Source organism: Hyperolius riggenbachi, chromosome 7 (genome assembly GCF_040937935.1).
Source record: "Hyperolius riggenbachi isolate aHypRig1 chromosome 7, aHypRig1.pri, whole genome shotgun sequence".
Taxonomy (NCBI): Eukaryota; Metazoa; Chordata; class Amphibia; order Anura; family Hyperoliidae; genus Hyperolius; species Hyperolius riggenbachi.
In genome coordinates this window covers 9,681,113-9,707,695 of record NC_090652.1, presented here as the reverse complement: position 1 = coordinate 9,707,695, position 26,583 = coordinate 9,681,113, and the positions used below count along the sequence as shown (strand labels likewise).

The 26,583-nt window shown below is 47.0% G+C and overlaps 1 protein-coding gene across 8 annotated transcripts in view; it reads left to right on the top strand.

The window, feature by feature from the left end:
• MPRIP (myosin phosphatase Rho interacting protein) overlaps positions 1 to 26,583 on the top strand; it is a 266,132-nt gene that overhangs the window by 32,926 nt on the left and 206,623 nt on the right. For all 8 annotated transcript variants that reach the window (XM_068243558.1, XM_068243563.1, XM_068243562.1 and 5 more), the window contains exon 2: positions 25,574 to 25,651. In XM_068243558.1, the coding sequence (XP_068099659.1) occupies positions 25,574 to 25,651 (78 nt within the window). The remainder of the gene's footprint in view (positions 1 to 25,573; positions 25,652 to 26,583) is intronic.

Here is a 26,583-nt window from a genome sequence, read left to right as displayed (position 1 = left end):
ACTGCACCTGGCTGTATGGTGATATACGCTGGGCTGGCAACAGTGGCTGCTGGGATGGGAGCATTGCACCTGGCTGTATGGTGATATACGCTGGGCTGGCAGTAGTGGCTGCTGGAACCTGAGCACTGCACCTGGCTGTATGGTGATATACGCTGGGCTGGCAGCAGTGGCTGCTGGGATGGGAGCACTGCACCTGGCTGGATGGTGATATATGCCGGGCTGGCAGTAGTGGCTGCTGGGATGTGAGCATTGCACCTGGCTGTATGGTGATATACGCTGGGCTGGCAGTAGTGACTGCTGGGATGTGAGCATTGCACCTGGTTGTATGGTGATATACGCTGGGCTGGCAGCAGTGGCTGCTGGGATGTGAGTATTGCACCTGGCTGTATGATATAGGCTGGGCTGGCAGCAGTGGCTGCTGGGATGGGAGCATTGCACCTGGCTGTATGGTGATATACGCTGGGCTGGCAGCAGTGGCTGCTGGAACCTGAGCACTGCACCTGGCTGTATGGTGATATACGCCGGGCTGGCAGTAGTGGCTGCTGGGATGTGAGCATTGCACCTGGCTGTATGGTGATATACGCCGGGCTGGCAGCAGTGGCTGCTGGGATGTGAGCATTGCACCTGGCTGTATGGTGATATACGCTGGGCTGGCAGCAGTGGCTGCTGGAACCTGAGCACTGCACCTGGCTGTATGGTGATATACGCTGGGCTGGCAGCAGTGGCTGCTGGGATGGGAGCATTGCACCTGGCTGTATGGTGATATACGCCGGGCTGGCAGTAGTGGCTGCTGGAACCTGAGCACTGCACCTGGCTGTATGGTGATATACGCTGGGCTGGCAGCAGTGGCTGCTGGGATGGGAGCATTACACCTGGCTGTATGGTGATATACGCCGGGCTGGCAGTAGTGGCTGCTGGAACCTGAGCACTGCACCTGGCTGTATGGTGATATACGCCGGGCTGGCAGTAGTGGCTGCTGGAACCTGAGCACTGCACCTGGCTGTATGGTGATATACGCTGGGCTGGCAGCAGTGGCTGCTGGGATGTGAGAGCATTGCACCTGGCTGTATGGTGATATACGTCGGGCTGGCAGCAGTGGCTGCTGGAACCTGAGCACTGCACCTGGCTGTATGGTGATATATGTCGGGCTGGCAGCAGTGGCTGCTGGGCATCGCACCTGGCTGTATGGTGATATACGCCGGGCTGGCAGCAGTGGCTGCTGGGATGTGAGCATTGCACCTGGCTGTATGATGATATATGCTGGACTGGCAGCAGTGGCTGCTGGGATGTGAGCATCGCACCTGGCTGTATGATGATATAGGCTGGGCTGGCAGCAGTGGCTGCTGGGTTGTGAGCATTGCACCTGGCTGTATGGTGATATACGCCGGGCTGGCAGCAGTGGCTGCTGGGATGTGAGCATTGCACCTGGCTGTATGGTGATATACGCTGGGCTGGCAGCAGTGGCTGCTGGGTTGTGAGCATTGCACCTGGCTGTATGGTGATATACGCCGGGCTGGCAGCAGTGGCTGCTGGGATGTGAGCATTGCACCTGGCTGTATGGTGATATACGCCGGGCTGGCAGCAGTGGCTGCTGGGATGTGAGCATTGCACCTGGCTGTATGGTGATATACGCCGGGCTGGCAGCAGTGGCTGCTGGGATGTGAGCATTGCACCTGGCTGTATGGTGATATACGCTGGGCTGGCAGCAGTCAGGCAGCATTACATCACCTCCACATAAAGGAATCATGCAGGAATCCAGAGAGGGGGGCTGCTCAGTGTCTGCTCCTCCAGTGCTGGTAACTCTGCGAGGAACAGGCTGCCTCTGTCAGTCACCCTCGCAGCTCAGGGCTTTCCTCTGCTTGTTTTCATAAACCTTTTACCTTCCTCGCTGCGGTCAGACAGCTGCCATCTGATCTGCATGTCCGGAGTGAGAGGGGCAGCTGGGAAAGGCCCGCTCTATGCTCTTACAGTAAATAATCCTTCATGGCGTGGTGAGGTCACTGATTTCACACGAGAAGCATGCAGTGCAGGACCAAAACAACTCCGTTTTAAAGCGGACCTGAACTCAAACTTCCTGTCTGCTCTAAAAGATCCGCAACAGCAGAATAAGCTTTAAAGGACAACTGCAGTGAGAGGTATATGGAGGCTGCCATATTAATTTCCTTTTAAAGAATACCAGTTGCCTAGCAGCCCTGCTGATTTATGTGGCTGCATTGGTGTCTGAATCAAACCAGAATAAGCATGCAGCTACTCTTGCCAGTTGGGAAACACTGCTGCATGCTTGTTCTGGGGCTGTAGCAAAAGTATTAGAGGCAGAGGATCAGCAGGGCTGCCAGGTAACTGGTATTGCTTAAAAGGAAATAAATATGGCAGACTCCGTATACCTCTCTTCAGTTGTCCTTTAAGTTTGCCCTTTAAAGGAAATGCTTGGTACAGGCAGTCCATTCATTCGTGTTTAGGTGCCATTTAAGTGACTCCTTAATTTCTATTTGGGGTTGTGCTGTTTATTGCTGAGGCTGGGCAGGTCATGCCCTGTGTGACCGTATTGTGTGACAGGTGAGAGATCTGATTGTACCGGTCGTTGTAGAGCACTCATCCCTCGTGTGTGAGAGTTGTGGGAGGTGCTTTACAGATGTTCGCAGCAGCTTTATATAGCAGTCATAAATTTAGATCTCCTCTTCCCGATTGTTGCCAGCTCTGCATACCTCGTGTCCATGTGTGTTGTGACATAACCTGTTGTGTGACTTGTGCAGTAATGCAAAGCCTTTTACAAGCTGTTGGGTTTGTCACTTTTTGTAGTTGTGGCTTTAATGAGAGGCGATTACCCAGGTGTGATCTGTGAGTCATGTAAGGTTAATAATGTTTCCAGATATTCCAATACACTGATATTCTCTCTCACTATGCAGCCTATCTATTGTAACACAAAGAGGTAGCGCCACTAAGGATCAGCTGTACACCACACTATCCTTCTCCCAATTAAACAGATGACATGGGCTCAACATCAATCTCTCAATATACTAATAGCTTATAACATATCCTATATCAGTCCATTGGAAACAACAGTCTCTAAAGTGACTTGATCGCCTATCTTCAGAATCCTTCAATTTTCACGATGGCAATAGATATCCTCCACCACACCCTTTGTGCCAAACTCACCGTCCACCTAGACCCTCAGACAGGTCTAGTCACGCCTTGGGACCATTACCAGGTTGTCCCCCACCTCTCTGGCACGGATAATGATGATTCACCCTTGTCCCTCTCTTCACCGATCACCGTCTTCTTAATATATATTGCTGGACTCCAAAAACCTCAATAAAAAGGACCTCTCATAGCGTAATACTGTATAGCATTTATTACTTTAAAACACAGATTGCACTCACGTTTTCCAAGTTAAAATCAAAGCACAGAGTTTTTCTTGAGGCGGGCTCTCCCCCGCTATTGTTGGCCGCAGGCAGGCTGGTTGCTGTAGTCCCTCCGTGTGCTACACCGTTGGTGCGCGCTCCCCTCCGGCTACACTCCACGTGAGACGCCTGCCGCTCGATAAACGCTTCCTATCTATGTATCTAGTGACTGGATAGGCTGCATCCTCAGTGATGTCACTGGTCTCTAGTGACTGGATAGGCTGCATCCTCAGTGATGTCACTGGCCTCTAGTGAATGGATAGGCTGCATTCTCAGTGATGTCACCGGTCTCTAGTGACTGGATAGGCTGCATTCTCAGTGATGTCACTGGTCTCTAGTGAATGGATAGGCTGCATCCTCAGTGATGTCACTGGTCTCTAGTGACTGGATAGGCTGCATTCTCAGTGATGTCACTGGTCTCTAGTGACTGGATAGGCTGCATCCTCAGTGATGTCACTGGTCTCTAGTGAATGGATAGGCTGCATCCTCAGTGATGTCACTGGTCTCTAGTGACTGGATAGGCTGCATTCTCAGTGATGTCACTGGTCTCTAGTGAATGGATAGGCTGCATCCTCAGTGATGTCACTGGTCTCTAGTGACTGGATAGGCTGCATTCTCAGTGATGTCACTGGTCTCTAGTGAATGGATAGGCTGCATCCTCAGTGATGTCACTGGTCTCTAGTGAATGGATAGGCTGCATTCTCAGTGATGTCACCAGTCTCTAGTGACTGGATAGGCTGCATTCTCAGTGATGTCACCGGTCTCTAGTGAATGGATAGGCTGCATTCTCAGTGATGTCACTGGTCTCTAGTGAATGGATAGGCTTCATTCTCAGTGATGTCACTGGTCTCTAGTGAATGGATAGGCTTCATTCTCAGTGATGTCACTGATCTCTAGTGATTTGATAGGCTGCATTCTCAGTGATGTCACTGGCCTCTAGTGAATGGATAGGCTGCATTCTCAGTGATGTCCCTGGTCTCTAGTGAATGGATAGGCTGCATTCTCAGTGATGTCCCTGGTCTCTAGTGAATGGATAGGCTGCATTCTCAGTGATGTCCCTGGTCTCTAGTGAATGGATAGGCTGCATTCTCAGTGATGTCCCTGGTCTCTAGTGAATGGATAGGCTGCATTCTCAGTGATGTCACTGGTCTCTAGTGAATGGATAGGCTGCATTCTCAGTGATGTCACTGGTCTCTAGTGAATGGATAGACTGCATTCTCAGTGATGTCACTGGCCTCTAATGAATGGATAGGCAGCACTCTGTGATGTCGCTGGTCTCTAGTGAATGGATAGGCTGCATTCTCAGTGATGTCACTGGTCTCTAGTGATTTGATAGGCTGCATTCTCAGTGATGTCACTGGCCTCTAGTGAATGGATATGCTGCATTCTCAGTGATGTCACTGGTCTCTAGTGAATGGATAGGCTTCATTCTCAGTGATGTCACTGGTCTCTAGTGAATGGATAGGCTTCATTCTCAGTGATGTCACTGGTCTCTAGTGAATGGATAGGCTTCATTCTCAGTGATGTCACTGGTCTCTAGTGATTTGATAGGCTGCATTCTCAGTGATGTCACTGGCCTCTAGTGAATGGATAGCCTGCATTCTCAGTGATGTCCCTGGTCTCTAGTGAATGGATAGGCTGCATTCTCAGTGATGTCCCTGGTCTCTAGTGAATGGATAGGCTGCATTCTCAGTGATGTCCCTGGTCTCTAGTGAATGGATAGGCTGCATTCTCAGTGATGTCCCTGGTCTCTAGTGAATGGATAGGCTGCATTCTCAGTGATGTCACTGGTCTCTAGTGAATGGATAGACTGCATTCTCAGTGATGTCACTGGCCTCTAATGAATGGATAGGCAGCACTCTCAGTGATGTCGCTGGTCTCTAGTGAATGGATAGGCTGCATTCTCAGTGATGTCACTGGTCTCTAGTGATTTGATAGGCTGCATTCTCAGTGATGTCACTGGCCTCTAGTGAATGGATAGCCTGCATTCTCAGTGATGTCACTGGCCTCTAGTGAATGGATAGCCTGCATTCTCAGTGATGTCACTGGTCTCTAGTGAATGGATAGGCTGCATTCTCAGTGATGTCACTGGTCTCTAGTGAATGGATAGCCTGCATTCTCAGTGATGTCACTGGTCTCTAGTGAATGGACAGGCTGCATTCTCAGTGATGTCACTGGTCTCTAGTGAATGGATAGGCTGCATTCTCAGTGATGTCACTGGTCTCTAGTGAATGGACAGGCTGCATTCTCAGTGATGTCACTGGTCTCTAGTGAATGGATAGGCTGCATTATCAGTGATGTCACTGGTCTCTAATGAATGGATAGGCAGCACTCTCAGTGATGTCGCTGGTCTCTAGTGAATGGATAGGCTGCATTCTCAGTGATGTCACTGGTCTCTAGTGATTTGATAGGCTGCATTCTCAGTGATGTCACTGGCCTCTAGTGAATGGATAGGCTGCATTCTCAGTGATGTCACTGGTCTCTAGTGAATGGACAGGCTGCATTCTCAGTGATGTCACTGGTCTCTAGTGAATGGATAGGCTGCATTCTCAGTGATGTCACTGGTCTCTAGTGAATGCATAAGCTGCATTCTCAGTGATGTCATTGGTCTCTAGTGACTGGATAGGCTGCACTCTCAGTGATGTTACTGGTCTCTAGTGAATGGACAGGCTGCATTCTCAGTGATGTCACTGGTCTCTAGTGAATGGATAGGCTGCATTCTCAGTGATGTCACTGGTCTTTAGTGAATGCATATAGCTGAGTGTTTTCTAGCACGTTTATGAACATTATTTTTATTTTTTATGATGTTGGTTCACACCTAAATCTGTACATTTCTGTTCCAGACCTTTCATATCATGTCAGTTTTTTGCATCAGTTTGTCTATTATTTTTACCTGACATGATTGGAACTGTACACCTTCTTTTTGTGTAAGCCCAGCCTAAATGCATAGAAAGTGTTAACGCTGACCTGAGCTCAGCACGTCCTCTGCTCTAAAAGATAAGCAACAGCAGAATAGCCTTTACAGGAAAACCTTTTTCTTACAGCTCCGTGTTCTCACCAGGCTCTTTTAGTTGGGTGCTCCACCCGGCTAGTTTTGGTGAGCACCCGGCTGTCATCGGTTCACCTCCTCCTATGCTGTAAGCAGAGAAGCGCTGGCCCTGCATTCTGTCATCTCGCCCCACTCGGCTACTTTTTCATGCCACCCGGCTGGAAAAAAATTCTGGGGAAAACACAGCAGCTGATACAAATACTGCAGTGTCTACTTCCTGCTTTTTTTTTTTTGGAAGCAGACGTTAACATCTTGTGTTTAAAAATTAGCTGCTCTGCCGAGGCAGACAGGTTATACAGCTGAGTGATCAAATTACAGTTGTGATTAGACACAGATAAGGGTAAATTAGACAGGCTAAACTCTCTCAATACATACAGGGTGCATTTGTCTGTGTTTTTTGTTATGTAGTGTGCAAAAGTTCAGCTCCACTTTAATATACCCACATTTCTTAACAGAAGAACCGTTGCTATGGCCTGTCCTTGCCTTGTCACAGGGCTGTATGCCTCAGGCTGCCATTAGCTGTGTTCGGAGAGCTCAGTCTGCACGTATGCGCGATGTGTATGCACTTCAGTGACCCTTCACCTGCTGGATTCCGCAGCACAGTAAACACTGCCCCTTTATTGTGGTGTCTGAGGTCTTGTGCCCTCTCCTGCATACCACAGAACCGTCGCTGTCACTGGACTGACGGCTGCAGAGGGCTCATTGTAAGCTAATGCAGGGAGCGGAGGCCTTCACAGTGCTGCTCAAGGATTCTTCTTATCTGTCACACATTCTAGAGTCCAACCAGCGAATTCCTGGCTTGTGCAACGTCAAGTTTTCTTCAGTCGTTTCCGCCTTAAATCCCCGTCTCCATGGCGACTGGCGTAAACACGAACCGTTCTATCTTATGGCGGGAAAAGGTGAGACGAAGCTGTGACTGACCTGTCGGGTATCCTGCCGACAGCAGACCCCCTCCTGCCATTGTCAGGACAAGTCCGCTCACGGGACGCTACCTCCTAACCTTACGTCTCCTCCTCCGAGGAGCACAGCTTCTGTGTCAGAGGCATTGCCAAGTGATAACATAGAAAGCTCCATTTAAAGAGGAGCTGTCAGCCATACCATCTTAGAAAAACCCTCCACATATAGAAGTAGATAAATACTTGCTCTACTTACATAACATATGTATTGCACTGTCCACGTTTTGATTTTAGTGATTTTTCTACAGTAAAAAGAGAAAATCTTTCTTAGCATTTCTCATGTTAACTGTGGCTATTTTGAAGCCAATCTTGATGTCTTTTCCTCCCTTACTCTCCTCTGCCTGATTTGCCCGCCATCCACTATAGAAAGTGGCCAATATTTCTCATGCTGAGACAATGCAATCAGAGAGGAACAGAGGTGTGGGAGGGGAAAACAGGTGGGAAAGAGGCTTCAGCCAATCAGGCTGCATTAGTTAAGTCTGAGGGGGAAGTAGAGAAGCAAAAAGACAACCCAGCATGCCCTGCAACTTCCTTTGTGCGGCAATGTACCAAATAAGAATCAGGTAAACTGGGGAATGATCATTTATCAACAAGAAAAGTAAGAGTGATTTTAACTTTTGGATTGCCTGGTTAGCATCCTTATTACTTGTTTATCAGATAACAATACAGAATTGATTTTTGATTTTATGCCCGACGGTTACACTTTAACCTAGAATACCTCCCTCCTCATCTGTCCCACCTCTGTCAGCCTACCCTCCCCCCCCCCCTCCCTCCCCCTACGTTTTTAGGAGAGCGGGGAACAGTTACTGAGGGCCTATAGTGATTTTTAAAGTTAAATCAGTGCTTGCTTATTGTAAAATCTTCCTGATTTACATTCTGAAATTTGGTAACCTTTTTAAAAAAAATGGGTAAAAAAAAAAATCCTAGTTTGGGATACTTGGGTGGGGGAAGCCTCTGGATCCTATCGAGGCTTCCCCCGCCCTCCTCCGTCCCACGGCGGCAGTGATGGAGCTCCCTGAACTGCGGGGATGTAAATATTTACCTTCCCGGCTCCAGCGCAGACGCAGTATCGGCTCTCCGCTCGGAGATAGGCGGTAATATCCGATCGCTGTCGGGCCGCTCTACTGCACAGGCGCAAGTGTCCTGCACCTGCATAGTGGAGCGGACCCGACAGAGATCGGCTATTTCCGCCTATTTCCATGCTGAGAGCCGCAACAGCGCCCCCGCCGGAACATGGAAAGGTAAGTATTGCACAGCCTGACAGATCGTCGGCTGTGCTTTCCGTGGGCTGCAGCGAGACCGCCGGGGGACAAAGGAGCACTGGGGAAGCTTTGATAGGTCCCGGAGCTTCCCCCCCCCCATCTCTGCCGAACATTAGTTTGATAGCTCTAAAGCCAGTAGAAACTGGTGTCCCAGAATTCTCTGAGGGAGAATTCGAAGACAAGACACAGAACCTCTATCACGCTTTCGTCCTGGCGGACTCAGGGACTCGGTGCCAGAGCTGCAGCCGCTAGGACCTGCTTTACGGGCAGTAGCAGTGTTAGTGATTCTTGCCCAAGGTCTCCTTACTGAATAGGTGCTGGCTTACTAAACAGGAAGAGTTGAGATTCAAACCCTGGTCTCCTGTAGCTATAGAGAGTGTTTTTTTAATGCTGAAACCAGAATATTCAACATAAAAGTTGGTATCCTGAATACAGGTAGTCCCGACTTACCAACGCCTGACTTACAAGCGACCCACCAATACGAACGGCGTGGATTCTGTGTTTCCATGGGAACAAGTAAAAGAAAAATATTTTTTAAATTGGACTTGTAGTTTTTGAGAAAATTGATTTTAAAAAAAATCAAAGAAAAAATTGCTTTCAGCTTGTATAAACAGGTACAAAGGGCAAAGGTGACAGAGGGGGACACTGGGGTACAGAGGGGGACACTGGAGGCACAGAGGAGGTACAGGGGACAGAGGTGACACAGAGGGGGACACTGGAGGCACGGGGGCACAGAGGAGGTACAGGGGACAGAGATGGCCCAGTGTTCCAACTTAAGAACAGATTCGGGTAAAGAACGAACCTACAGTCCCTATCTCGTACCTTAACCGGGGACTACCTGTAATTTACTGCTTTCTTGTCGTCGTAGTTCCTTAAATCCATTTTTATCTGCAGCTAAACTTTAAAGTGACTCTGTAACAAAAATTACAACGTTTTTTCTACCATCCTACAAGTTCCTAAACCTATTCTAATGTGTTCTGGCTCACTGCAGCACTTTGTACTATCACGGTCTCTGTAATAAATCAATGTATCTTCCCCTGTCAGACTTGTCGGCCTGTGTCTGGAAGGCTGCCAAGTTCTTCTGTGCTGGTCTGTTCCTCTATGCACACTCCAGTGTGTGTTTTATTTACATAAGCTAGCAGCTTCTCTGCTATCTTATCAGTGATAGAAGAGAGCTGGATAAAAATCCTCCTCTGTTATGCTGGGAATACACATTAAGTTTTTACTTTAGATAGATGGGTTCGATAGATAAATTCCAACCTGTTGGATCTGGTCGATTCTACTTTCGTTTCGATTCTCCTCATTCAAGTGAATGTAATTGATAAGAAAAGATAAGGAATCGAGAGGAGAATCGAGCAGTGAATCGAGAGTAGAATCGATCGAAAGCGAAAACGACGGCACAAACGAACGCAAAAACGCATCGTGTATTCCCAGCGTAAGGCTGTGAAAGTAGCTGGCTGACACATACTGAGGAATTACAAACCCAGGCACATGCAGAGCTGTCTGCAGGAAGCCTGTAATGTTCAGTGCATGAGAGAAGAAGGGGACAGAAGGTAAACACACAAATGATCTTTTGAGATTCAAAAGGAAAGCTGTATACAGCCTGCTTGTGTATGGATGTATTTTCTATGTGTGGACATATTGTACATCAATCTACTTCCTGTTTTGGTGGCCATTTTGTTTGTTTATAAACAAACTTTTTAAAACTGTTTTTGACTACTTTTAATGCGGCGGGGAGCAGCGAAATTGTGACAGAGGGGAATAGAAGATGTCCCCTAACGCACTGGTATGTTTACTTTTGTGCGATTTTAACAGTACAGATTCTCTTTAAGCACTGAAACTGTTTTCTTGATCGTTAATCCTCTGTTAGTCCCGGTGGTAAAAGTGGAGAAAATTCTCTTCACTTCAGTGATGGAATTTGTATTGGGGGTCTTGTGGGAAGGGCGGGGGGTTGTAAATGGACTCAATGGCTGTCGGGAGAGATCGTATAAAGCTGGTGCTGCAAACACTGCGCTGTACAGAAGGCCCAGCAATGCCGGGCGATGTCCTGGAGCCTCGTCATCCAGGGGATACGGAATAATGCAAACACTGCGCTGTACAGAAGGCCCAGCAATGCCGGGCGATGTCCTGGAGCCCTGCCATCCAGGGGATACGGAATAATGCAAACACTGTGCTACAGAAGGCCCAGCAATGCCGGGCGATGTCCTGGAGCCTCGCCATCCAGGGGATACGGAATAATGCAAACACTGCGCTGTACAGAAGGCCCAGCAATGCCGGGCGATGTCCTGGAGCCTCGCCATCCAGGGGATACGGAATAATGCAAACACTGCGCTGTACAGAAGGCCCAGCAATGCCGGGCGATGTCCTGGAGCCCTGCCATCCAGGGGATACGGAATAATGCAAACACTGCGCTGTACAGAAGGCCCAGCAATGCAGAGCGGTGTCCTGGAGTCTCTCCATCCAGGGGATACGGAATAATGCAAACACTGCGCTGTACAGAAGGCCCAGCAATGCCGGGCGATGTCCTGGAGCCTCGCCATCCAGGGGATACGGAATAATGCAAACACTGCGCTGTACAGAAGGCTCAGCAATGCCGGGCGATGTCCTGGAGTCTCTCCATCCAGGGGATACGGAATAATGCAAACACTGCGCTGTACAGAAGGCTCAGCAATGCCGGGCGATGTTCTGGAGCCTCGCCATCCAGGGGATACGGAATAATGCAAACACTGCGCTGTACAGAAGTCTCAGCAATGCCGGGCGATGTCCTGGAGCCCCGCCATCCAGGGGATACGGAATAATGCAAACACTGCGCTGTACAGAAGGCCTAGCAATGCAGAGCGATGTCCTGGAGTCTCTCCATCCAGGGGATACGGAATAATGCAAACACTGCGCTGTACAGAAGGCCCAGCAATGCCGGGAGATGTCCTGGAGCCTCGCCATCCAGGGGATACGGAATAATGCAAACACTGCGCTGTACAGAAGGCCCAGCAATGCAGAGCGATGTCCTGGAGTCTCTCCATCCAGGGGATACGGAATAATGCAAACACTGCGCTGTACAGAAGGCCCAGCAATGCCGGGCGATGTCCTGGAGCCTCGCTATCCAGGGGATACGGAATAATGCAAACACTGCGCTGTACAGAAGGCCCAGCAATGCAGAGCGATGTCCTGGAGTCTCTCCATCCAGGGGATACGGAATAATGCAAACACTGCGCTGTACAGAAGGCTCAGCAATGCCGGGCGATGTCCTGTAGCCTCGCCATCCAGGGGATACGGAATAATGCAAACACTGCGCTGTACGGAAGGCCTAGCAATGCAGAGCGATGCCCTGGAGCCTCGCCATCCAGGGGATACGGAATAATGCAAACACTGCGCTGTACGGAAGGCCCAGCAATGCCAGGCGATGTCCTGGAGTCTCTCCCTCCAGGGGATACGGAATAATGCAAACACTGCGCTGTACTGAAGGCCCAGCAATGCCGGGCGATGTCCTGGAGTCTCGCCATCCAGGGGATACGGAATAATGCAAACACTGCGCTGTACAGAAGGCCCAGCAATGGAGAGCGGTGTCCTGGAGCCTCTCCATCCAGGGGATACGGAATAATGCAAACACTGCGCTGTACAGAAGGCCCAGCAATGCCGGGCGATGTCCTGGAGCCCCCCCATCCAGGGGATACGGAATAATGCAAACACTGCGCTGTACAGAAGGCCCAGCAATGCCGGGCGATGTCCTGGAGTCTCTCCATCCAGGGGATACGGAATAATGCAAACACTGCGCTGTACAGAAGGCCCAGCAATGCTGGGCGATGTCCTGGAGCCTCTCCATCCAGGGGATACGGAATAATGCAAACACTGCGCTGTACAGAAGGCCCAGCAATGCCGGGCGATGTCCTGGAGCCTCGCCATCCAGGGGATACGGAATAATGGGGCCCGGGTTTGGAATACCGCACTCTGGCTTTATGTGTATATGTTGAGGTGACTGTTAGCTTGGAAACGATCCTTCGCCACCTCCTTAAGGAGAACAAAATGATAAGCAATTCAATCAGGCGAAGGGCTGGTGCATACCAAGACAAGAGCTTTTTAAAGAGGAACTCCAGTGAAAATAATGTAATTAAAGAGACACTGAAGCGAAAAAAAAAATATGATATAGTGAATTGGTTGTGTACTATGAATAATTACTAGAAGATTAGCAGCAAAGAAAATATTCTCATATTTTTATTTTCAGGTATATAGTGTTTTTTCTAACATTGCATCATTCTATAATATGTGCACATTACACAACACTCAGCATTCAAAATAATTCTTTCAGAGCAGTCTGTGAACTAATGACCTCTCCTCTGGAAGAGAAAAAGTAAATAGTTCAATAACACTTGAGATGATAAAAGTCAGATAACAGCCCTCTCCACGACTTTGAAAGTAGTAGAGCTTAATGGCTTTTTTTGCATAGAGATAACTGGAGTTTCTTAACTCTTTCTGTACTGGAAACAGACTGACGTATCTGATGTTAATGTTTTATTTCTTAGCTGTACTACACATACAAATCATAATATCATAATTTTTTTTTTGCTTCAGTGTCTCTTTAAGTGCTTCATTTTTACAATAATTATGTATAAATGATTTAGTCAGTTTTTGCTGATTGTAAAATCTTTCCTCTCCCTGATATACATTCTGACATTTATCACATGACAATTTTACTGCTGGTGGGTGATGTCAGTGGAAGGAGATGCTGCTTGCTTTTTCGGCAGTTGGAAACAGCTGTTGTTTTCCACAATGCAATGAGGTTCACAGACAGGAAACTGTCAGGACCATGGTCCTGACATCACAGTGTGGGAAGGGGTTTCACCACAATATCAGCCATACAGCGCCCCCTGAAAAGGAAAAGATTTCTCATGGGAAAAGGGAAATCTGCTACTGATTGGGATGAAGTGAAATTCTTGGTTACGGTTTCTCTTTAAAGCGGATTCAAGATGAAAAACTAACTATAACAAGTAACTTGTCTATATATCTTATCTAAAGTTTAGATAGTTTACACAGCATATCTATCTGCGAATGGCTTCAAAAGTTGGAGATGCAATGTTGTATCTCCAAGTTGTGATACAATAAGGGCAGCCATGTTCTGTTTGTCACACTACACAGGCAAGCTGATCTGTATCTCCAGCCCTCAGCCTGTGAAAACTTCACTCCTTTCTTCCCCTCTGCCTCTGAAATCTCTGACTAGTAACCTCCTCCTCCTGCCCAGACTGAGCTCCCATAAGCCCTTGCTTCCTGAGACTAAGTGCCAAGGCTCTTTGAAAAGCTGTGGGCGTGGCTTGTTTAGTTTATAGGGAATTAGAGTATTAAAACAAAGTATTTGGCTTGAGGAATGCCCTATAAACTATATGAAAGGAACACAATTATGCTGTGGGGTATTTTTTACAAAATCACTTCGATCCATTCAGACCAAACAGATAGGATATCATTAGCAAGAGCTTTTAAAATCGCAAAGCGCTCAGAAAAGCTCTTAGTGTGCACCACCCCAGACAGAAAAATTGATAGAACGATCGTTAGTCATCTATCGGCATCATATTGGTACCTGGTCCAATTGATTATACGGTTGATCGTTTGGGATATTGTACCGTTAACGGGCTCCTTAAAGGGAACCTTAAAGAGAAACCATAACCAAGAATTAAACTTCATCCCAATCAGTAGCTGATACTCCCTTTCCCATGAGAAATCTTTAACTTTTCACAAATGGATCATCAGGGGGCACTGTATGGCTGATATTGTGGTGAAATCCCTCCCACTGTGTGATGTCAGGACCATGGCCCTGACAGCATCTCCTTCCACTGTCATCACCTGCCAGCAGTAGAAATGTCACCATGTGATAATTGCCAGAATGTAAATCGGGGAGGGGAAAGCTTTTTACAATGGGCAAACACTGACTAAATCATATATACATAATTATTATAAAAATAAAGCTTTTTTTTTTTTTTTTTTTTTTTAATTCCCCTTTAACTGAGAGGTAAATGGATGTTTCCTTTTAAACAATACCGGCTGCAGTAGTGTCTGAATCACACACCTGAAACAAGCATGCAGCTAATCGAGTCCCACTTCAGTCAGAGCACCTGATCTGCATGCTTGTTCAGGGTCTATGGCTAACAGTATTTGAAGGCAGAGGATCAGCAGGACAGCCAGGCAACTGGTATTGCGTAAAAGGAAATGTCAGCCTCCTTATCCCTCTCACTTCAGGTTCCCTTTAAGGTACCATCTGCTGCAGCGAAAGGCTTTTTCTTCTTAGAACAGGAGCTCAGACTAGGCTGACAGCATGATGCAGAATAGACTCATTACGGCCAGGCATCGGGGGGGGGGGGGGGGGGAGTGCCACGTTTCCATGGTGATCCGCACTGCACCTCGGTAGCTGCTGCGAATGAGGGAGCAATTTACTACTGATGTAATAATGTATTTTTATAGATACGCCGGGGTGACAAATGATGCTTAAAACCAGACTGTCCAATCCAGGGGGCAGCATAAAGCAGCTTTATGGATAGTTAGAGGAAAACTTGGCTCAAGCTGTAATTTTTAAGGTGCTTTGGCTGCTTAACCCCGACCCGAAACTGAGCAGAAGTAGTGATAGCATTGAATGGAAACGGATTAACCACTTGCTGTTCCTATGACATATGACAGAGAAGTCTCTGCACTCTCCTTCCTACCAAATCTTAGATAACACTGTTTATGTATCTCTGACCTGATAACATCACTACAGAGTTGTAAAATGACAGCGAACCCCTCTCCTCCTCCCAGGGAATTCAATAGCAGAGTTAATTAGTACACAAGTGTAAAATGCACATTCCAGGAGCAGACAGTAGCAGATTGTATACATTACATAATTGTTACATCTAATATATTATCAAAAACAAATTAACTGTTGAAATAAACAGGAGGGATAGACAAATAAAATGTGTGGGTTTAATGAACAATAGAACTGTTTACATTAACCAGCTGAGCGGTCTGGACGAGCTCAGCTCGTCCAACACCGCCAGCGGCTGCCGCTCAGGCCCTGCTGGGCCGATTTTAATGAAATAAAAAGCAGCACACGCAGCCGGCACTTTGCCAGCCGCGTGTGCTGCCTGATCGCCGCCGCTCTGCGGCGATCCGCCGCGAGCAGCGGCGAAAGAGGGTCCCCCCAGCCGCCTGAGCCCAGCGTAGCCGGAACAAAAAGTTCCGGCCAGCGCTAAGGGCTGGATCGGAGGCGGCTGACGTCACGACGTCGGCTGACGTCGATGACGTCACTCCGCTTGTCGCTATGGCGACGATATAAGCAAAACAAGGAAGGCCGCTCATTGCGGCCTTCCTTGTTTATTCTGTGCGCCGGTGGCGATCGGAAGATCGCCTCCGGAGCGCCCTCTAGTGGGCTTTCATGCAGCCAACTTTCAGTTGGCTGCATGAAATAGTTTTTTTTTATTTAAAAAAAACCCTCCCGCAGCCACCCTGGCGATTTAATCAGAACGCCAGGGTGGTTAAAGCTATAAACTATGAAAGTGGATAAATTGTGTATTTTTTTCACTTTTTTCCTTATTTTTCTTTTAAAATGCATAGAAAATAAGGTAATTACTAATAAGTATCAGCCTCAAAAAACCTTATTTGTGATGAAAAGAATAATATATTGATCATTTAGTTGTGATAATTATTGATAAAGTTATTGCCAAAGTAATCACAGCTCAGCTGAACTGTGAAAATGAAAATTACCAGGGTAGTGAAGTGGTTAAAGAAGCAACGTGCTGGACAGAATTCCTGCTTCATGGGGGCATGTGGGTTACCTATGGTACCACCCCTCTCCTCACTGGATTCAGCCAGCCGGGTAGGTGCAGGTCTTTGCGGGTCTACCACGTACACACTTAAAGTGGGGCAAAATCTAATTTCACTTATGGTGTAAAGCATTAAAAGACCACTATCGTGAAAATCGTAAAATTTAAAATACATGTAAACAAATACTAAGAAGTGCGTTTCTCCAAGAGTAAAATTAGCCATAACTTTTCTCCTATGTTGCTGTTTCTTACAGTAGATAGTTGACATCTGACAGAACCGACAGGTTGTGGACTAGCCCATCTCCTCATGGGTGATTCTTTGGGTTTTGTTTATTTTCAAAAGCACTCTGTGACTGGCAGTTGCACTCTGTCCAGCTGCCCAAAAAAGTGTGCAGCGAGCAGGTAGGCTGGCCAGCATCATTGTATAAACCCTTTTCAGGGAATGTCTTTGGTGAGAATCCCCTATGAAGAGATGGACTAGTCCAATACCTGTCGGTTCTGTCAGATTTCTACTACCTACTGTAAGTGACAGCAACATAGGAGAAACATAATTTATGGCTAATTTACGCTAGAAGAAACGTACTTCTTATTTGTGTATGTTTACATGTATTTTAAAATGTTAAAATTATTAGTGAAATTGGTCCTTTAAACGCAGCAAAAAATGAATGGCTAAAAACATACGACTGGTTTCCACGTTACTGAAAGGGTTAATACTCAAGCTTTCGAGTTTTGCTTAGAAGCTGATGTGATAACCATGCCATTGCCGTGCTAGGATTGTGTTTGGTGAGGTACCGAGCTGCGTAAACAAGGCCACACACTTTCTGGCATCGTTTACTCGTTTAGGACGATCCCCACACATACGAATGACCTCCGAGGAAGCAGATGAAATCTGCCATACGTGTGAGGCAGGGCGGGTCTCGGCATCTGCCTTGACTATTAATCTCGGATGCTGGGGTGAGCGGACTCGTTCAGTATTTACTGCACTACTCAGCTGCTGTCATTCCACCTGGTTATCTGTGTACTACTGCATTCTGTTTTGTTGGCATGTATTATGTTGTCAGCAGTTGATTGATTGTGTGACCGTTCTGGGCCTGCTTGTACATAGAGTGGTTCCTTGGCAGGTTTATCTTGTATTCTTTAAGGCCTATTTATACATCTTGTGCTTATGACCTATTTCACAATGTTTTCTTTTGCTTTAAACATTTTTTAACGTGGAGGGGTAAATCACTAATAAACCTTTCTGTATCCTGCCCAGATTTATGAATTAAAGGACAACTGAATGAGAGGGATATGGAAACTGCCATATGTATAAGAACAAGCGACACCCATTCTAACCTAGAAATATAAACACATATATAAGTAGATAAATACTACTTCTGCTTACATAACAGATGTATTGTGCTAGCCACGTAATGATTCCTGTGAGTTTTATAAAGGAAAAGTAGTTGCTGTGTCTTTTGTGAAGCACTCCTCTTTGCTTGTTCAAATGACGTGCCAGGCCACGGTCCAGCAGCACTCAGGACCAGTCAATATCAGTGGCAATAGTAGATGAAGCTGGCACCATCCATAAATTTTCAATGCTCTTTTATTGATAGGATGACATTACAGTGTAAAAGTAGCAACGTTTCAAGGCCCTCCGCCTCTTTCTCAAGCTGAAGCTGTATGTCAAGTGTCAGTTACAAACTAACAACATGTAGTTCACTTATATAGCATACATGGTTATGAAGCAGCCAATGATACTTTCTAATTCAAACTCACCAATCATGATAGGACTGTCATCCTATCAATAAAAGAGCATTGAAAATGTATGGATGGTGCCGGCTTCATCTACTATTGCCACTGATAAAGGAAAAGTAGAAAATCCTATTCTAGGCAGTGGCCATCTTGCCAAGCTAATGCTGACATCATATCCTCCCTGACTCTTGTTTTCCCCCCCTCCCTTCTCTTGCTCATTATGTATTCATTAGCTGCCCTCCTCCCAGAGTATTCAGACACTCCCACTGAGGCGTATACTAGGAACTGCACTGTCTTATCCTCCAATCCCTGAGTCACCTCAGCCTTGCTTGTAAACACAAGTGATCAGAGGGTGTTTCTGATAAGCAGCTAGGCAGGGAAATAAATGGAAGAGGAGGAATATATTATAGATAAAAAGAGCTCCCAGCATTCAACTCTTTGGCACTGTTTGGCACTAGGGCCAGTGCTCCTAAAGTATGTGATAACTACAAACCATAACAGCAGAAAAAGTTGTGAATGCAGGATTAGCATCTTTATCACTTAATACACTCAGACCAGTTGCTGTTGAAATGTGATTTTTATGGTGACAATACCGCTTTAAGCAATACCAGTTTCCTGGCTGTCCTGCTGACCCTCTGCCTCTAATACTATTAGCCATAGACCCTGAACAAGCATGTAGCAGATCAGGTGTTTCTGACCTTGTCAGATCTGACAATATTAGTTGCATGTTTGTTTCAGGTGTGTGATTCAGACACTACTGCAGCCAGAGAGATCAGCAGGGCTGCCAGTTAACTGGTATTGTTTACAAAAAATAAATAAATATGGCTGCCTCCATATACCTCTCACTTCAGGTGTCCTTTAAAGCCGAACTATAATTTCGCAAAAAACAGTTTATTACCTGGGCCTTCCCCAATCCCACAGTAGCCGCCCTGTTCCGTGCCGGTCCTGCATGATCCTCCGTTCTCCTGCAGCAATGCAGTTTCATTAACATCAACTTCGCCTTCGCGCCCTGGGCTACGTGAAGCTTTCTTCGTGTTCCGGCCCGCAATAGCGTTCTGGGCCAGCGGGAACGCTATCAAAGCTACGCGTAGCCCGGGCCGTGCAGGAGCAGTTTGACGGTAATGAAACTGCAACGCTGCAGGACAACGGAGGATTGTGCAGGACCGGCACAGGACGGCTGCTGGGGGCGTGGGGAAGCCCCAGGTAAGTGAAACTGTTTTTTTACATGACATAAGTGACATCCGGGAAACGAGATTTATGGAGACCGACAGACTCTGCCTATTATACCCTCGTGCATCTATGAGTACTGAGAAATGACTAACGCCAGCCGCAGAACTGAAACTTACATTTACATGCGCAATTATGACTGGCCAATCTCTCAGCAATATCAGCACCTTCATGTAGTGTGAGAGGCCAACAGATTTTTAAATGCAATTCACTGTTCTCCCCAGGCTCTTTTAGCCGGGTGGTCCGCCCGGCTAGTTTTGGTGAGCACCCGGCTGTCATCAGCTCACCACCTCCTATGCTGTAAACAGAGTTGCGCAGAGAAACTCCGCCGTTGCATTCTCTCATCTTGCCCCACCCGGCTACTTTTTCATGCCACCCGGCTGGAAAAAAGTTCTGGGGAGAACACGGACTATATGAGCAGATTCTGTAGGTAAGTTTTCATACTACATGGCAGCGGTAAATTGGCCAATCAAAATTGGATGTATGTACCTGTCATTACACTATGTACAAACACACGGGGACCTTGGCCTGCATGGTTTTGGCGCAGAAAGCTGTAGAGACACATTCCCGGCCCACAGGCTAACGAGCCATCTGTGGCTATGGAGCCGGGAAGAGGGATGGCACACGCTAGAATGGCCTCCGGCAGGTGGGGTGAGGGGAACCATGCCAATGGGGGGGGGGGGGGGGGGGAGGGAGTTGCTAGGGCATCCTTGTCTTGAAAGATCCAGCGTATTGTCGGAGTTTCCTGTACACACACACTAGTTTCTTGGTTGACTGTTGTCTACCATAGCTTTTAAAGTGGACCTGAACTCAGAACTCCTCTCTGCTCTGAAAGATACGCAACAGCAGAATAACCTTTACAGAAAAAAATGTCTTTGTTACAGCTGATACAAATCTTTAAAAAAATCTGCACAGTTTCTACTTCCTGATTCATGGAAGCAGACATATTGTTTATAGCCTGTGCTTTCACATGGGCTTATCTGCCATCTCTGCCATAGGCAGTCATGTGACACGGGAGGGATCAAATTACAACTTGTGATTAGACACAGATGAGGGGGAATTAGACAGGCTAAACTCTCCAACTACGTACAGGGTGCTTTTCTCAGTGTTTTCCTTCTGTCCTGTGCAAGAGTTCAGGTCCACTTTAAGTAGCGTACTTGCAGGTGATCTCTGCGGAATGTTGGTTTTTTGAGAATTCTGAAGCCAGTAAAAATGCTTGGCCTCCCAGAATGCTCTGGGGACTAGAATTCTGCATAGCTAAACAGCTTAGGCTAAGAATCACTGGCAGGGCGGAGCTGCATACCAATATACAGCATACCATAGATATAGGAAATGTTTCTGATGCTGAAACCAGGAATATTACCGTAAAAGTGGGCATCCTGAATAATTTACCGCCTGCTAGTGGTTAGTGCTCTTGTCTTGCAGTGCTGAGTCCCCTGTTTGAATCCCAGCCAGGGAATTGTCTGCAAGGAGTTTGTATGTTCTCCCTGTGTCTTTGTGGGTTTCCTCCGAGTACTCCGGTTTTCTTCTACATCCCAATGTCAGGACCACGGTGCTGGCAGTTTTCTGTCTGTGAACCTCGTTGCATTGTGGGAAATGGTTGTTAACAGTTGTTTCCAAAAGCAAGCAGCATCTCCTTCCACTGACTTCACCTGCCAGCAGTAAAAATGTCACCATGTGATAAATGTCTGAATGTACATCAGGGAGAGGAAAGATTTTACAATAAGCAAACACTGATTAAATCATTTATACATAATTGTGAAAATTAAGCACATTTTTTATTACACTATTTTTGCTGGAGTTCCTCTTTAAGTGACAAGACAATATACTCTGTACAGGGCCGCGGAAGTAGTCTGTGCTATATAAATACTAAATAATAATACTACCGGGTCTTTTTATCTTCCTTGTATGGCGGTGTTGATAAATCAGTCCCATGTGCGACCATTTCTCTCGCCTGTCGCCATGTAACGGTCTGCAGCGCTATTCCCATGAGCTGTCGCTGTCAGGCCTGCAGTCCTCCATCCGCTGAGCGTTTCCCGAGATACTAACAATGGTATCTCTCATACGCTTTACTACTCAGTGTCAGGACCTGTCTGCATAAACTGTTTACTTCTCTTCCTCCCATCGCTCAGCCCTTATATAGGCAAGTCCTACTGAGCCGAGCGCTGTGTGACTGACCCACCGACAATGCCGGGGTGTGCATGAGAATAAGGCTCCTCTCACACTGACTATAAAACCTTCCAGCGGAACACGTGCAAACGGACGCCGTGCAAAGCAAAGGGATCCGCTCACATCAGTCCGTCCGTTCAGGCAAGCGAAACGCAACTCTGGGTCCTGCATGGTATTTCCTGATCAGCCAGATAAAGCGGATAGCGATGGGGGCCGAGGGGATCAATCCTAGCCTAAGAGAACCGGCTGTGTCCAGTGTCTCCAGCCTGCTTGTTGTGTACATTTCACGAAATACCCGCTGCACTCCGGGGCCCTGTGCTGCGCTCCGTCGGGGCCCTCTCCTGCCGATGCAGCCGTCTAGTAGTGACATATAGCAGAATGCAGTAAAGAGGCCCTGTAGTGACATGTAGCAGAGTGCAGTAAAGAGGCCCTGTAGTGGCATATAGCAGAATTCAGTAAAGAGGCCCTGTAGTGATGTATAGTAGAATGCAGTAAAGAGGCCCTGTAGTGACATATAGTAGAATGCAGTAAAGAGGCCCTGTAGTGACATATAGCAGAATGCAGTAAAGAGGCCCTGTAGTGACATATAGCAGAATGCAGTAAAGAGGCCCTGTAGTGACATGTAGCAGAGTGCAGTAAAGAGGCCCTGTAGTGACATATAGCAGAATGCAGTAAAGAGGCCCTGTAGTGATGTATAGTAGAATGCAGTAAAGAGGCCCTGTAGTGATGTATAGTAGAATGCAGTAAAGAGGCCCTGTAGTGACATATAGCAGAATGCAGTAAAGAGGCCCTGTAATGACATATAGCAGAATGCAGTAAAGAGGCCCTGTAGTGACACATAGCAGAATGCAGTAAAGAGGCCCTGTAGTGACATATAGCAGAATGCAGTAAAGAGGCCCTGTAGTGATGTATAGTAGAATGCAGTAAAGAGGCCCTGTAGTGACATATAGCAGAATGCAGTAAAGAGGCCCTGTACTGACATATAGGAGAATGCAGTAAAGAGGCCCTGTACTGGCATATAGCAGAATGCAGTAAAGAGGCCCTGTAGTGATGTATAGTAGAATGCAGTAAAGAGGCCCTGTAGTGATGTACAGTAGAATGCAGTAAATTATTCAGGATACACAGTTTTACGGTAATTTTCCTGGTTTCAGCTTCAAAAACACTTCCTATATCTATATATTGCTGTATATTGGTATGTAGCTCCGCCTTCCAAATGATGTCACGGCCTAGGCTAGTCAGCTATGAAGAGTTCTCCTTCCAGAGCATTTTGGGAGATCGGCCATTATTTTCACTGACTTTGGAACTCTAAGTAAACAAACATTCCATAGGCCTGCACCTGACAGGACTAAAGATGTCTCCTCCTGTGATTAAATGTCAGAATGTAATTCAGGGAGAGGAAAGATTTTAGAATTGGCAAACACCGATGACATCATTTATAAAGGAATATTGTACTCGTGCTTTCACTACATCTCGTCTTTATAAACTGACAGGTAAAAGTTTAATGGCGTTCTGTTATTATTGGTTTATAAAGAGCCAACATATTGTTCATTTCCCATAATGCAGGCAGAACGATCCTCCCTATTCCCCCGCTCTGTGCTTCTGATCAGAGAATGCTGCTACTGTTCAGCATCACTGTGGCAGATCTTCCTCTGGACTGTATACTGGAGCCTCTGGGCTGTCCGCTGGCCTTCCTCTGCTTGTCACCAGCAGGCCCCTGCAGAGGTGGTTCTGTCACCCCTGATCCAGCACAGGCCGAGCCAGACACGCTGAACACTGAGCAGAGGCGCACATGCTCTGTGTACAGCGGGGACATCTGGCACCTTCCAGACTGCTGCGGTGTAATGTCTTCTCTGCTGCGCTGTCCTGAGGGTGAACCAACACCTCCCTAACTCACAGCTGCTTCAAGGGAACCCGAGGTGAGGGATATGGAGGCTGACATACTTCCTTTATAGACAATACAGATTGCCTGGCTGCTCTGCTGATTCTCTTAAAGAGGAACTGTTGCGAAAAATCTTAAAATGTAAAACCCATCCAAATAAGTACATTTCTCCCAGAGTAAATGAAATTACTTTTCACCTATGTTGCTGTCACTTACAGTGGGTAGTAGAAATCTGACAGAACCAACAGGTTTTGGACTAGCCCATTTTCTTATAGGGGGGTTATCAGGGTTTTCTTTTTTTAAAACCACTTAGTGAATGGCAGTTGCTCCGTCCAACTGCCAAAATAGTGTGCAGCGAGCAGGGAGGCTGGCCAGCATCTTTGTATTAATCTTTTTCAGAGACTGTCGTTATAATGAATAAAGACCAGTGTTCTTCCCAGAATTGTTTTCCAGCTGGGTGGCATGAAAAAGTAACCGGGTGGGACGAGATGAGAGAATGCAGGGGTGGTGCTTCTGTGCACAACTCTGCTTACAACCTAGGAGGAGGTGAGCCGATAACAGCCGGGTGGTCACCAAAACTAGCCGAGTGGAGCGCCCGGCTAAAAGACCCTGGGGAGAACACTGAAGAGCATGCTGAGAATCCCCCGTGAAGAGATAGACTAGCCCAAAACCTGTAGGTAATGTCTGATTTCTACTCCCTACTGTAAGTGACAGCAACATAGGAGAGAAGTAATATACTCTGGGAGAAATGTACTTCTTATTTGTAGGTTTTAAATTTTAAGATTTTCACGACTGTCCTCTTTAAAGCTCTTACCCACCTGTAGATTTTGCGCATTGAAGCATTTGCAACTGCAGTTCCCATGGTAGAAGAAGAATAGAAGTTCATATATAGTATTCTGTATAGTAATATAGAAGATACAGCCAAGGAACCATAATCCCGTCTTTCTTCGCCGCGTATACCTCGATAATCTTCTGCGGTTTTGTGGGGGGGGGGGGGGGGGTATTCCACTTAATGCTTTTAGCCGTAGCCCCTGAACAAGGATGCAGATAAGATGTTTCTGACTGAAGTGTGACTGGATTAGCTGCATGCTTGTTTCAGGGGTGAGATTCAGACACTACTGCAGCCAGACATCAGCAGGACTGCCTGGCGACTGGTATTGTTTAACAGGAAAGGAATATGGCAGCCTCCGTATACCTCTCACTTTAGGTTCCCTTGAAGCCCATGGAGGGCTAGATTACCTTATGCTGAGAAGCATCATACTGCTCGTTGTCCTATCGGTCCATCTTTCTTTAACGGTCGGCGTCTGTCTCTCTCCTTACTTCCTTTGTGATATCACCTTGTATTTATACATAGCCTGTGATATATATTTTGTCTGACAAACAGTATGATGATGTATTGAGGGGGTGGGGAAGTTGCTGCTCGTTTTTCTTCTCTCCCGTACCCCGCTGTTCTTTTGTCCCCTGCCTTCTGGAAGTTTCCCCAGCGGCAATGAGCGGTTCTAAACTGACAGAAAGGTCTTCTGGAGAAACGCTTCCTTTTGCTGTGCATGCGCCGCTCGGAACCCACGCCTGCTCTCTTCTGAACAGACTTTGCTGCTGGGATAAATGTTCCAGAGGCTATTCGACTGGTGCTGGTTTTTAGAGGGCATGAAAGGTGTGCAACAGACTAGACTTGAAGTGCGTACACACATCCAATTGTTATAGGTCAATCGCTGACCAACTTCACCATCTTCATGTAGTGTGAGAGCTTGCCTGTGCAATGTGTTCATCAGAATCAGAATCTGGTGTACCTCATACTATATGGAATTAGTAACATTTCCAAATCAAAATGGGATGTGTACTAGTATACGTGACATATACATATACTTCTGTGCTTCAGGAGGCTGTAGATGGGGCAGTCGGCTTCCTTTTTTTGCCCTCCAGAAAAGGCAGGTGGAATTGTGGGTACATGCTAACCTGTATGTTACCAGCAGAATGTCCGATCTGCTTAGCTGACCACATGGCCAGTCGGAAAGGGATTCTGTGCTGAGAATGTTGCCTTACAGAGCAGTATTAGCAATTGTTTTATATATATCTAGCCTTATGTACAGTGTGTAATGTGCAATCTCTCTGTTGCAGGCCAAGCCTATCTATGGAGGATGGCTGCTGCTGGCACCCGAAGGCACCGACTTTGACAATCCTATGCACCGATCGCGGGTAAGGATAACATCACCAACTTCTTGTCTATCAACGAAAATCTAAATTTTGACAACCACTGTAATGTGTTTACTAAACTTTAATCTACCTGCCTTACAATACTCTTATTTATATGGATAAAGGTGGCCATACACTGGTCGATTTGCCATCAGATTCGACCAACAGATAGATCCCTCTCTGATCGAATCTGATCAGAGAGGGATCGTGTGGCTACCTTTACTGCAAACAGATTGTGAACCGATTTCAGCCTGAAACCATTCACAATCTGTTGTGGTGGTGGTGCTGCCGCCGCTCCCCCCGCCCGCATAAATTACCTGCTCCGCCGGCTCGAGTCCTCCCGGTCACCGCTGCTCTGTCTGCGCTCTGGTCTCCGGCCCCGGCATGCTTTGCTTCTTCCTGCCCGGCAGGAAGTTTAAACAGTAGAGCGCCCTCTACTGTTTAAACTGAGGAGGAACTGAAGCCTGCCGGACCCGGAGACCAGACCAGCGCGGACACGGAGCAGCGGTGACCGGGGATAGTCGCGCCGGCGGAGCAGGCAATGTATTGCCGCTCTATTACGTCGGTCGTCGGGCAATCGAACGCTGCTAGCGACGCGCTCCCTACCTGCGGGCGATCAACGGTAATTTTCTACATGGAGCGATCGACAGGATCGGACGAAATGGATCGAAATTCGGCGTGTAGCGTGAACAATTGGCAGCAGATTTGATCCCAGTGATCGAATCTGCTGTCGAAATGGCGGCAAATCAGGCCAGTGTATGGCCAGCTTAAAAGTAGTATGTTATATACTGTACCTAGGTCCCCTGGCTCTTAATCTTGCCATTGCTGGAGACAGAATAGGCTGACCACTGCTGGTGTGATGTGACTGATAAGATAAGTTGGTGCTGAAACACTATCTGTAGAGCTCAGAAATACCTGTATGCATGTGCAGGGAT